This window comes from Lemur catta, chromosome 16, assembly GCF_020740605.2.
Source record: "Lemur catta isolate mLemCat1 chromosome 16, mLemCat1.pri, whole genome shotgun sequence".
Lineage (NCBI taxonomy): Eukaryota > Metazoa > Chordata > Mammalia > Primates > Lemuridae > Lemur > Lemur catta.
In genome coordinates, this window is record NC_059143.1 from 3,576,544 (window position 1) to 3,590,792 (window position 14,249).

At 42.9% G+C, this 14,249-nt stretch overlaps 1 protein-coding gene across 3 annotated transcripts in view; it reads right to left on the reverse strand.

Moving 5' to 3' along the window:
* SPIRE1 (spire type actin nucleation factor 1) overlaps positions 1–13,434 on the reverse strand; it is a 183,296-nt gene extending 169,862 nt beyond the window's left edge. For all 3 annotated transcript variants that reach the window (XM_045527804.1, XM_045527803.1, XM_045527805.1), the window contains exon 1: positions 13,095–13,434. In XM_045527804.1, coding sequence (XP_045383760.1) covers positions 13,095–13,434 — 340 coding nt within the window. The remainder of the gene's footprint in view (positions 1–13,094) is intronic.
* Positions 13,435–14,249: the final 815 nt, after the last annotated feature.

The window sequence follows — 14,249 nt, forward strand, 5'->3', positions numbered from 1 at the left end:
AATCATATCTGAATTTCTAAAACACAGTGGCCACTGAGGACTTGGAATCCATGAATGGATCAAAAGTTAGGACAGTAAAACTATGTATTTATTAGCTTAAACCCATTTTGCCCAACAAAATCACCTTTGCCAAGTTATATTTTAATAGAAAAGGGAATGTTATGCATTTGACACAAAAACAGCCATATAAAGGATACTTTTATTTTGATTGTCAAATTATTAAATAATTATCCTCTATGTCACACAATGTCACTTGCACAGATGTTCAAAGATAAACAGGAATTTAGAATTTAGAGATGAGAAAAAATTGGCATACTTGCTAACTGAAGATTACATATTTCAAATCTCTCTTCTTGTCCCAGCTATCAGGAAGAATAAAATAAAATTTAATGTTCCATTGCACTAATAACCCTTTGTGCCAATAAATTTTCTTCTTCACAGCTTTTAACGTTTAATAGTTTGTTTAAGTAAGCCTTTATCTTACCTGCCTTGGTAAGGCAGTGTAAAAGTCTGTCAAGAACAAGCCTTTAGAGGGGTACAATCCTGGCTTTGAATCTCAGTTCCATCACTTACTAATTATGTGATGTGACTTCAAATAAGATACTTCCCGAGTTTTCAGCTTTCTCGACTACAAAAAAAGGAATAATCAGAAGGAATAGGCCAGGGGAAAAAAGGGAAAAATATCTACATCTCATGAGACTGATGTGATATCAAATGAAAAAAAAAAAAAAAACATGTTTTGAAGGGCCCTGCAGATGCCTACTGTAGGGGCTCAGTAACTATTAGCTATTCTTATCATTATAACCTGTAGGAAGATGCAGGATAAAGAGACATGCAAACGAAGTCCTATGTAAAACTGGCACAGAAAAATCACGAAAAGATCTTAGCTATTCTTCAAAAATGCTTGTGGTAAAATGTTCTATAGAGAAACAATATACTTTTCTTTTTTTTTTTTTTTTCTTTTTTTTTTTTGAGACAGGGTCTCATTCTGTTGCCCTGGGTAGAATGCAGTGTCATCATCGTAGCTCACTGCAACCACAACTCCTGGGCTCAAGTGATCCTCCTGCCTCAGTGTCCCAAGTAGCTGCGACTACAGGTACAACACCATGAGGCCTGGCTAATTTTTCTATTTTTAGTAGAAATGGGGTCTTGCTCTTGCTCAGGCTAGTCTTGAACTCCTGAGCTCAAGTGATCTTCCTGTGCTGGCTTCCCAGAGTGCTAGGGTTACAGATGTGCCCCACTGTGCCTGGCCTAAATTTTTATATTTACTATAACATTAGAGAGGTATAGATTTTGAAACAAAAAATAGCTAAATCATACTAAGATTTTAAAATTCAACTCATTTTTATACCTGTTCGTTAAGATCTTTAAAAGCCACTGCCTTTTATTTTACACCTCTCTCAAAAGTCTCCTAACACACACCTTCACTCCTCTCCTGATGCATCAGTGTTCAGGATGATGACATTAAATGGTCAAACAACTGGAATGAGCAATGGCTCAAGGCCAGAGTGGTGGAAAGGGGGGTTTCATCCCTTATTACTCAAAACTTAAAATAACAAAGCCTGCAGTTACAGATTCCTTTGTTCCTTCTCCACTCCCATTGCTTCACTTGACAAAAAAATAAATAAATAAATAAGAAAGCCTGAACGTCAATCTATACAATCAACCCATTAATAAAAAGACTGTAGTAGGCAAAATAATGGCCTCCCTATAGATATCCACATCCTCATCCCCAAATCCTGTAAATGTTACTTCACACAGCAAAAGAAACTCTGCAGAGTGAAGGATCTTGAGATGGAGGAATGATACTGAATTATCCAGGTGGGCTCAATGTCATATTATAAGAGGATGGCAGGAGAGTCAGAGATGGTGACATGACGTCAGAAGCAGAGACTGGAGTCATACGACTGCAGGAAGGAGGGCAGGAGCCAAGGAATGCAGCAGCCTCTAGGAGCTGGAAAACACAAGGATTGGATTCTCCCCTGGAGGCTCCAGAAAGATCGCAGCCCTACCAACACCTAAATTTTCATCCATAAGACCTATCTTCAAACTACTGGCCACCAGAATTGTAAGATAATAATTTTGTATTGTTTTAACCTACTAAGTTTGTGGTAATTTATAGAAAACTAATACACAGATCATCAAAAAGCCAAAGCAATGGGATATCCTCTCACCATCCCAAACAAGACCCTCAGGCTACCTGTGTACAGTCCACTAATCCAACCCAGAATGTCCCATGGTAAGACTCATCCACAGGTCACCTACCACACACGCAACAGAGCAGAGTGGTTAAGAGGAAGACTTCTTGGGTCAGACTTTTTTTGGGGGGGTTGGATCCCAGGTGGGCTATTGCCTAAATTTAAGGCCTCCACACTTCAGTTTCCCCATTTGTAAGGTGGAGGTTAATAACAGCACCTACCTCGTAGGGGTGTTGTGAGGATCAAAAGTAATAACGTAAATTGTTTACCCTGTTGCCTATCATATAGTAAGTACTTGATAACTATTAGGCCTACTACCATTTAAGTCTTTTAACCTTCTCCCCAGTGAAATAGTAAGTCAAAAAGACTCTTCTCTTCCAAACCCAAAAAGTCACTCAAGAGATTGCTTGGCCTCTCAGATAGCTAGGTATAATTTAACAAGCGCTTTCCCATGGCTGCACCTATAAGTGCAAAGCCCATCACCCAATTTCCGTAAGTTCCAGGAGTCTCCTGCATCTATACATGCTGCATTAGCCTGGGAGTGGAACAAAGCTGACATTTTGTAAGTCTGTTAAGCTTCTCTGAATATGGGGGCTCACAGGGAGGAGTTACAGTCCTTATCCTTCTCTACTTCTCTCCAGTCTCCTCTCCTCCCTGCTGTCTTCCTGTAGTTTAGTGGTCATCTTACTGCTTGTGCACACCCTTGGGGGATCTTATCTTACCTCTCAAGTACTTCTTCCAAAATTGAGCACTCTCTCTAAAGAGTGATCCTAGTTATCATAATTTTTTCCATCTCCTTACACTAGCTCTAGTTGAAAACGTCAAGCTCTAGTTGAAAACTTCATTCAGACACTCTGACAATTACTTTTACAAGGACCCCAACTTTTTTTTTTTTTTTTTTTTTTTTTGAGACAGAGTGTCACTTTGTTGCCCAGGCTAGAGTGAGTGCCGTGGTGTCAGCCTAGCTCACAGCAACCTCAAACTCCTGGGCTTAAGCGATCCTACTGCCTCAGTCTCCTGAGTAGCTGGGACTACAGGCCTAGCTAATTTTTTAATTTTTTGTAGAGATTGGGTCTTACTATGTTGCCCAGGCTGGTCTCCAATTCCTGGCCTCAAGCAATCCTCCCACCTCAGCCTCCTGAAGTGCCAGATTAGAGGCATGAACCACCATGCCCAGCCAGTAAAAATATTAGTATTTGTACAGTATATATGAGCTGACAAAATGCCCCCACATATATTTATTTCCTCATTTGATTCTCACAACAGTTTTATAAGAAGGGCTGGACAAATATTACTTCCATTTTACAGATAAAGAAATAGAGAGTCAGAGTCAGAGACAAGAGTGTCAAATGGCCTGCCTGAGGTTATCACTAAGCAATGAATGTTAGAGCCAAGAATTAAAACCACATCTTCTGCAGCCAATTCTTATGTTCTTTCCATGTTCCTATGCAGCATTAACAGTTGATTTGCTACAATTTGGAAGAGCAAAGGAACTTGGTAGGAATCATGATGACTCCATAGGAAAAATATTTTCCAGGCCAATTTAATTTCCAACAAGTCTAAGTCATCATCTTCCCACCCTAACCTGCCCCTCCTGCCTTCTCTACCACCCAGGCAGGAAGTCTGAGAGCCTTTGAAGACTCTTTCCTCCTTCTCACCCACATATCAAATATTAAAGAGCCAAGCCCTATTCTCCCATCCATGTACTAACCAGGCCTGACCCTGCTTAGCTTCCGAGATCAGATGAGATTGGGCGCGTTCACGGTTCAAGGTGCTATGGCCATGGACCCAAGCCCTATTCTGTTTCCTAAATCACTCCCAAGCTGACTCTCTCTCTCCATCCCTATTGCCCTAGTTCCAGACCTCCATCACCTTCTGTTTGAACAGCTGTAATACTCCTAACTGATTTAGCAACTTAAAGGCTACTACGAACTCATGTATGAAATGCCTCAGTTTTACCCAACTCAATATATCTTCTACAAAGCCCCCACATTTATCTTTCTAAAAAGAGTAATTTGCTTCCATCATTTTCCTGCTTAAAATCTTTTCATGGCTCTCCACTGCCTATACAGACAACAGTGTGGCTGGCACAGAGTCTTTCATTACCTGATCCCTGCCAACATTCCTTTCCAGCCTGTCTCACCCCCCCCACCCCCACACACATCCTCTGCTCTGGGCACAGTGACCGCCCACTGCAGAGAAGACAAACAGGTTTAACCTCACGTTCTAACTCTAAATAACTGGTAGTGGCTGCCTGAAGCATCCTGTTGAGAACTCTGAGGCTGCTTATAAATTTAGCAGAAAAAATGTGATGACTGATTAGCAGTGCCTGCTTTTGGCATGGGGAAGTGGATGGCAGCACAAATGCCACGCCTGCCATCCATGTACTGCTGCTCTTTGAGTAGTTGGCATCTTCCACATCTCCAAGCCTTTCTACTTAGCGCTGCTTCTGCCTCGTGTGCCCTTCATATCATATCGTCCCACAGCTCGACCTTGAGACCTCCAAAAACTAGATCTTCACTGTGAAACTTGCCTACTGTCGTCAGGCAGAGTCACCCACTCTCTTCTCTGGGCTCACACAGTTATCTATACATGTCTATTATTTGGCAATTACTGCACTGTACTGTGAGTTTCTTGAAAGTATGGGTGCACTTTATCCCTCTTTGTATCTTTGATATCTAGCACAGTGTACCTAGAAAGCACTCAGATGGTGGGGAAATAGATAAATGAAATCATGTAACAGGGATTCCTCTAACATGATATTTTCACTAAAAATCCAGGAAGATATGACCAAGCCTGAGGCCAGGCAACCTGTGGAGATTGTTAGTGGCATTCCACCACTACCCATCAACTAAGCCTATATACATCCTTATCTCTCAGAAATATAAGATAAAGGAGTATATGAGATAGGAATTTCGCTTCTAATTAAATTGGAGGTGGGACAGAAAATAGGAAATATAAGAGAAAAATACAACAGGCCCAATTTTTAAAAAATGCATTAGCACAAGTAATTTAAAAAGACCTAAAGTCACAGTTTTCAGGAGCTAAATATAGGCCAGCAGGTCCTGTTATTATTAGGAATATAACCTTTCCATATGCCTGATACTAATCAAATTCTTATTAAATTTATCCTAACGTCACAGATTAGTTTTAATTTTAAAAGTTTGTGAGGTACAATCAGTTTGAAAAATTTTTGGCAATATCTAGAAATGATGAATATACACCATGAGTTAGCGATTGCACTTTTAGACATATATTCAACACCAATGTTACATTTGTTCACTGGAAGACATGTTCAATAATGTTCACAGCAGCATTATTCATAATATTCAATAACTGGATATCCGAAACCCAAGTGTGTAGGAGGTAGTTTAATTACCTGGCCCCCTCCTTGAAGGCGGGCTGGAATTACTGACTCCTTTCTAAAGAAAAAAAATATAGAAAAGGTAAAAATAGTAACTTTTTATTGGAGAAATCTGGCAAACGCTACCTTAACCAAGTATCAAGGTTAACATAACCATTGATGTCACGTGGAGATCATGTGCCCCAAAATGATGTAATGAGGAGCCCTTCTCCTCTCTAGTATTGTTCCCCCAAACCCACAAGCCTAGTCCAGTCATGAAAACATCAAGCAAATCCAAATGGAGGGACATTTTACAAAACACCTGACCAGTACTCATGACTGTCAAGGTCATAAGAAACTGTCACAGCCCAGAAGAGACTAAGAAGACAGGATTACTAAATGCAATATGGTATCCTGGATGGGATTTCTGCACTAACAAGAGGACATTAATAGAAAAACTGGAGAAATCCAGATGAAGTTTGGAGTTTAGTTAACAGTAATATATAAATGTTGGCTTTTTAGTTTTGACAAATATACCACAATAATGTAAGATGTTAACATTAGGGGAAGTGGGTGATGGATACATAGGAATTCTCTGCATTACCTTTGCAACTTTTCTCTAAATCTAAAATTATTCCAAAATAAAAAGTTAATTTTTCCCCTCATAGTTTTAAAAAAATATCTGGGCTGGGCTCAGTGGCTCACGCCTATAATCCTAGCACTCTGGGAGGCTGAGGTGGGAGGATCGCTTGAGCTCAGGAGTTCAAGACCAGCCTGAGCAAGAGCAAGACCCTGTTGTCTCTACTGAGAATAGAAAGAAATTAGCTAGACAACTAAAAACATATAGAAAAAATTAGCTGGGCATGGTGGCACATGCCTGTAGTCCCAGCTACTTAGGAGGCTGAGGCAGAAGGATGGATTGCTTGAGCCCAGGAGTTTGAGGTTCCTTGTGAGCTAGGTTGATGCCACGCACTCTAGCCTGAGTGACAGAGCAAGACTCTGTCTCAAAAAAAATTTTTTTAATAAAAAATAAATAAACAAATATCTGGAGGATATTTTCTTTTTTTCTACTTAGCCAATAGGAAACAAAAGGGAAATATAATATACATAGCTTTCATGACACTATTATGAAACGAGGCTGGGAACTGTTACCATTTTACAGAACCTATGGTGCAGGGAGTGATTCTGACCTTACACATAAAACAAGCAGAGTGTGACTCATCATCTCTTATCAACATACAGTCCTAGATAGATCAATGACTTTTTTCTTCTGAAGTTTAGTCAAAACTCTTAGTAAGGCTAATGGTTTCCTAACAGAGTCCTAACTTACTTAAGTATCAATATCTGTATATGACTAAATTCTTTCTACTGTTTCTGTTTGTACATATTAGAAATAGAGACACAAAACCACAAATGCATTATTCCAAAATTTCTCCCTAAAATTCCTGTCGCCACACTCATACAACCCAACACAAGTAGAAATATGTTGGAAGGTAAATTGGAGTCGAAAATGACAACAATGTTATCTGACTATGGCTAAAATATTTTGCAAATGAAACAAAAGAATATCTGAACATACTATTAAAGCTTCCCCTCAGGGACTTAGAAGTGGCCTGGGTAAATGAAGCGGCTTGAAGTTCAAGCTGCATTAGCTTCATGGTAAACACTGTGTTTATGTTTGATTTTCTCTTCTTTAATGACTAAAACTGTTTATATCATTTATGGAAACTAGAACATTTATGCAGATAGTAGGAACTCGAAGCATGTTTGTTAGATTGAATTAATCTGACATGTTGTTCAAGGAGGATAATTCTTACCTATTACTCTAACTGATAAGGCCTAACCCATCCCTAGTTCCATCACCCCCACTATGTACTCTGGACACATACACATATACTTCATATGTTCCGTTCATTTAAGGATCAGAATGTGAAAACTCAAGAAATATGCAAAAAGTAGACAAAAAAATGTTTTAAAACATGTTTTCACTATTTCAACCTTCTCCATAAATGTTTCTTTCTAAAATCAAATAGGATATTATTCCAAGATCATCTTCTCCAAATTAGCATGAACCTTGCTGAGAAGCTTGGCTGATCATATCCTCTTTTCAAATCCCAAACAAAGCCTGAATGTTCCCTATACCAAGAATCCATTCTCAAGGGATCCCTTTATTATTATGCACACAGGCATTCACTGTTCCTCCCAGGAAAACCTACAACCAATCTTACGATTAATAAATCAAGATGTGGCCATAATTTTTTAAATATTCTTTATACATCTAAAACTAAAGGTACATCAAAAATTTTGAAACCAAAAATTGAAATAAATGATTGTTGTCAGATGGGTATTTAAATCCTAGAAGGCTGATCAGACCATGCATGATTCTAATCTGTAATACTACTGCTATTAATAATTCTTTGTGGCATCCTAGAAAAATAAATGTTTTAATCTTGTGAGGATCTAGAATATTACCTAATATTAACCACATCAATTACTACTTTCTAAAGACCCTGTATACCAAAATATGCTCTAATTGCCAGTTAGGTATACTTGTGAGTATACACAGAGCCTGAGAGTATCTTTAACTTCTTAATTAAAAGTGTGAAAGTGAAAACTTCATCAGCCTGTATCTAATAAACTCTCCTCAGACAATAAGGTCTTATTATGACTACAACTACATAAACATTGGGGAAAATAAAAATGTCAAATATGTCACCTAGGAAGAATCATAAACCTCTTGATTCTAAGCAATCATCCTCTTGTCATCACAAAAATACTTCATAAAATATATTGTTCAGCTGGGTGCAGTGGCTCACACCTTAATCCTAGCACTCTGGGAGGCTGAGACTGGAGGATCGCTTGAACCCAGGAGTTACAGACAGGCCTGGCCAACATAGTGAGACCCTGTCTCTACAAAACGCAGAAAAATTAGCCAGGCGTGGTGGTGTGTGCCTATAATCCCAGCCGCTCAGAGGTTGAGGGAGGATCGCTTTAGTCCAGGAGTCTGAGGTTGCAGTGAGCTATGATGATGCCACTAGACTCTAGCCCAGGCAACTGAGTGAGACCCTGTCTCAAAAAAAGGAAAAAAAAAAAAAAAGAAGGCCAGGTACAGTGGCTCACACCTGTAATCTTAGCACTCTGGGCACTATGAGAGGCCAAGGGAGGAGGATCAGTTGAGGTCAGGAGTTCGAGACCAGCCTGAGCAAAAGCAAGACTCCGTCTCTACTAAAAATAGAAAACATCAGGCAGGCGTGGTGGCTCGAGCCTGTAGGCCCAGCTACTCGGGAGGCTGAGGCAGGAGGGTTGATTAAGCCCAGGAGTTTGAGGTTGCTGTGAGCTAGGCTAATGCCATAGCACTCTAGCTTGGGCAAAAGAGTGAGACTCTGTCTCAAATAAATAAATAAATAAATAAATAAATTATATATATATATGTATATATATATATATATATGGCTCATTTTAAGATCCTAACTCATAATTTTTTTTTTTTTTTTTGAGACAGAGTCTCGCTCTGTCGCCCGGACTAGAGTGCCGTGGCGTCAGCCTAGCTCACAGCAACCTCAAACTCCTGGGCTTAAGCGATCCTCCTGCCTCAGCCTCCCGAGTAGCTGGGACTACAGGCATGTGCCACCATGCCTGGCTAATTTTTTCTATATATATTTTTAGTTGTCCAGATAATTTCTTTCTATTTTTTTAGTAGAGACGGGGTCTCACTCTTGCTCAGGCTGGTCTCGAACTCCTGACCTCGAGCAATCCTCCCACCTCAGCCTCCCAGAGTGCTAGGATTACAGGCGTGAGCCACTGTGCCTGGCCCTAACTCATAATTTAATCATTTTACTTTCACGATATCTTCTAAAGAGTAAATCTTTCCTTTTTCTTGAATTTATCTCCAGTCCTACATTATACTGCTTTCATGGCCATGCTAGTATATGGCTTTCAGTTTTATCTGAATGCTAAATAAACTTACTCTTCATTGTTTTCTTCCAATATTGGTCTCATTTCCACGCCTCTGACACCTTTCATCATTTTTCTGTTTCTCTTATAGGTATTTCTATTTATTTTATTCAAACTGAATGTAACTATTCTGGAATGTTTCAATACTATTAAAAATAAACAAGAAATAAAATTAAGTACTAGCACATTCAGCCCCAAAACAAGTCAGTAAAGCACATGAGGTGCTATTTCTTCTAAACAGACTAAATGGAGTGATACTGCCATACTGGCAAGAAGCAACACCGCTCACTCGTTCAACTCAGCAGAGTGACGGTGGCCTGCTGAAGGATGCACTCACTTGAGGATTGCTGCCAGGATCTACTTCTCCACACTGAGCACAATCCTGGGTACCACCACCCATCATCTGCTAGACCCTAAAGGACATCTGGCAATATCTGGAAACTTTTTTATTGTCACAATTTGGGGTGGGATGGGGTTTACTAGCATCCAGTGGTAGACACAAGGGATGCTGCAAAACAGGGATGCTGCACAGGATAGCCACTGCAACAAAGAATTCTTCAGCCAAAAATGTCAATAGTGTTGAAGTTGAGAAACCCTGACCTAGACATCTGTCCCAATTCTGAGCAGAAACATAGAACAGCTGGGTTAGAGGCACCACAGTGGTATGAAAGGACCATGGGATTAGGGGAGGAACGGAACTAAAACTTACTGAGTGCCTGCTACGTACCAAGTCTTGTATTAGTCACTTTACATATATTACCCTCACTTAAACCTCTACCCTGTAAAAACAAAGATATATTCTGATTTTACACAGGAGAAGGCTAGACTCAGGGAAGTTAAGGCACTTACTTAAGGTCATTCAGCTACGAAGGGGAGGAATCATGATACAAATCCAACCCAAATCTGTTTAATTCCACAATATTACAAAGCCTAGAAGTTAAAAGACATGGATTTGATTCAAAGAGTTACCAATATGACTTTGAACAAGTCACTTAATTTCCCTAAATCTCCATTTAAAAAATAAAGCATTGGACTGGGTGCAGTGGCTCACGCCTGTAATACTAGCACTCTGGGAGGCCGAGGCGGGAGGATCGCTTGAGGTCAGGAGTTCAAGACCAGCCTGAGCAAGAGTGAGACCCCTTCTCTACTAAAAATAGAAAGAAATGATCTGGACAGCTAAAATTATATATAGAAAAAAAAATTAGCGGGGCATGGCCGCACATGCCTGTAGTCCCAGCTACTTGGGAGGCTGAGGCAGAAGGATCGCTTGAGCCCAGGAGTTTGTGGTTGCTGTGAGCTAGGCTGACATCACGGCACTCACTCTAGCCCAGGCAAGAGCATGAGACTCTGTCTCAAAAAATAAATAAATAAATAAATAAAATAAAGCATTGGATAATATGAGAAAATATAAGTGTTGCTGATTGCTAACCATACATAATCACATTAAATACAACGAAAAAGACATGCTTCTTACAATGGAAATGATATAAATACAATCCTTTTTTTATTTTTGCATTTTATTTTATTTTATTTTTATTTCAGCATATTATGGGGGTACAAAAGTTTAGGTTACGTATATTGTCCTTACCCCCATAAATACAATCCTTAAAAATAGAATTTATACAAGTGTGAACAATACCAAATTATTCATCATTTTTAAGAATCAAGATTGAATGTTCAGAAGACATTGTATCTTCCATAGCTGTGCAACTACTCTTATATCCCAAGAGGCAATAAACTAATACAAACAATTATTTAGCATAAATAATTTTAATCAATAAAAAATGCTCAACACTGTATCAGCAACTTTGATTAGGCTCTCTTCAAGACTGGTAGGAGAGGTCAAGAGCAGAACTAAGGAGGAAGGGGATGGATTACAAATCCATTACCAATTCTGGAAAACAACTTTACTCACTATTCTCTCCATATAGCTTGTGTATTGCATTGAGGTCAACATGTTACCACTCATATTAATGATGCAAAAAATAATTCATTTCAATATAAGGTTCTGATTAAAAACAAAACAGCAACACTCAGCAGAATCTATCAGACTTTAACAACTAAACTACACTCTTCTGGGATTAAGTTCAAGAGACAATGTAACCTGGGGTTTGTTCTCTCCAGAAATCACCACTTCCAATGCCACTTCTAAGAGCAGGATGTACACAACTATTTTTGCTCTGCAAAAAGCTAAATCCCAAAGCATGGCATTGCTGTGTTTTATAAATGTATCTTTTTGTACCATATTAATACACTGTAAATTAATTATACTTGCAAGTATTTCCCACAGATATTTATGTCCAAGTTTAAAAGCAATAAACACACCAAATAAACCAAGAAACTATTTGAAATAAAAATAATTTCCAAAGAACCATACAAAAAATGGCTTTAAATAAATAAAAATTTAGTGTTTACCTGACACTCAAAAAAAAAAAAAGAAAAGAAAGAAAAACATACAAATGCTCTAGTGGAACTTAAAGAATTAACTATAATCTTGAATGATGTTTTATTTTAGTCTACTTAGATACAGATTTTCATTAAATGTCATTTTACTGACTAGTTCTGAATTACATCTTTCACCTTAAGCATTTTGACACTTCCATCAACTTTCTAAAAGTGAGGGTGGATTGTTTTTCTATGTTTTTAATAGACTTGCCTCTCAAAAGACTGAATTAGATAAAACCTGATAGGAGAAACCTATTATCAACCTCCCCTGCTCATCAGCAACAACCCTTTGAGTAAGCCTTGGCTATGGGTTACTGGTTAGGTGATAATACCGGAAGAATTTACATCAGACAATGATATAACTAAAACCCGTTTCCTCAATTAATCTGGACAACCTGTCAACGTTTTACTTTACAAGCCTGTTTTCATCACAACAAATTTTAACGTACAAGTTAATAGTTAATTTTTAACTTCCAGGAGCCAAAAATCATTATTTAGTCTGTTTTTCCATTTCTCCCAAAATTGCAGAATTCTCCTCAGGCCTCAGAAGCATCTTTATGTTTCCAAACCGAAGAAATACTGTCAAATTTAAAATACTATACGAGTTGACTACTCCGAAAGGTGTAATTTTCCTGACACCAGAGTTAACGATCCTCGAGCAGATCTCACATGAACCTTTTACAGGACCTTGTCGCATCCCGAACACCACCACAATGGCCATGGCATGTAAATAAGCACATACAGCTCATCATGAAAGGACCCAACCCACACAATTTCCCAAACAAGCCGCGAGCGGCTGTTGAGCGACAGTCTGGACAATTACGGGCGCCACTCGGTGGGGGCCGCGGCGCGGGCCGACCCCCGGCCCCCCCACGCCCTCCTCACAGCCCCTCTTTGTGCGGCTGCCCGGCTCCCGCCCGTCTCGAGGCTTCGACCCACGCGGGGCCTCGGCCGGCCACAGCGCCGACACCGCCCTCCCCGCCGGCCCGGGGCCAGGTCCTCCCGGGGGTCTCCCGTGGGAGATGGGGGGACGGGCGTCCTCCTGGGGACCGGGGCTGTGGGAAACGGGCCCGGCCGGCGGGCCCAGGGTGGCGGGACCCGCGACTGCACGGGGAAGGGGGCCCGGCAGGGGTCTCCCGGGCCGAGGGCCTCACCCGCGGCTGGGGGCGGCTCTCCCGCGTCGTCGGCGGCGGGCGCCAGGGTGACGGCGCCGTCCCTCCAGACGCGGATCTGCGCGGCCGAGCTCACGCGGCGGCGGGGCTGGCGGCGGCGGGCGGCGGCGGCGCGCAGGGAGCCGCAGCACTGGTAGCACACGGCCCACGCCTGCTCCTCGTTGATGGGCTGGTTGTAGAGACGCAGGATCTGCTCCAGGCTCAGCGCGTCCTGCGGGCCTCCGGCCGCCCCGCCGGCCGCCCCGGGCTCCGGCGGCTCCTCGCCTCCCGCCGGCTCCGCCCGCGGCTCCCCGCCGCCCGCCTGGCCGGCCGGCTGAGCCATCCCGCGAGTCGGCGCTGCGCTCGGCCGCCGCGCCGTGTGCCGGCGTCTCCTCAGCTCCGGAGCATCGTCTCCGCGCGCCGCCGCCTCCTCATCCCCGGAACCGCCGCCGCCCAGCCCGGCCGCGCGCGCCGCTGCGGGGAGCAGGCGGGGTAGGAGGCCAGGGCCGCGGCGGCGTGGGCGAGGGAGGGCGGCGAGGACGCAGTGGCAGCCCTGAGCAGGCCGCCGCCGGCCGGTAGCAACGCGATGGCGTCCGCCCGCCCCGCCCCGCCCCGCCTCGCGCCGCCCCGCGCCCGCCCCTCGGGGGGCCGCACGGCTGCCGGGGACGCTCTGTCCGAGGGCTCGCACGGGCCGGGAGGGGCCGCGCGATCTGGAGGGGTCGCAGAGTCAAGAGCTGTGACGCGCCGGAGGGGACGCACGGTCTGGGGGGAGGGGGCGCACGGTTGAGGGCGGTGACGCACGGTCAGGAGGGGACGCACTGTCGCGAGGGGACGCACGGGCGGGGAGGGTTCGCTCGGCTGGGCAATGCGCAGGCTTTGGGGGACCTGGAGCGTAGTCAGTGGGGGACGCCGGGTCGGGGGAGGGGTTCGTGGGGGACGCTGGATTTGAGGGGCGTGGCGCGCAGTCAGGGGGCCGCAGGGTCCGGCCGGCACACGGCGGGTCCCCGAGGCCGACTCTGGCGGCGCCCTGAGCGCGCCAACCGGGGTCCTCCGTGAAAATCGGGGAAGTCACTGGCATTGATTCCCCTGGGAACCGGCTTGCCGAAGGCCCACTTAGGAACTTGAACTCAGCCTGGGGTGAATTCCTAAGAAAAAGGG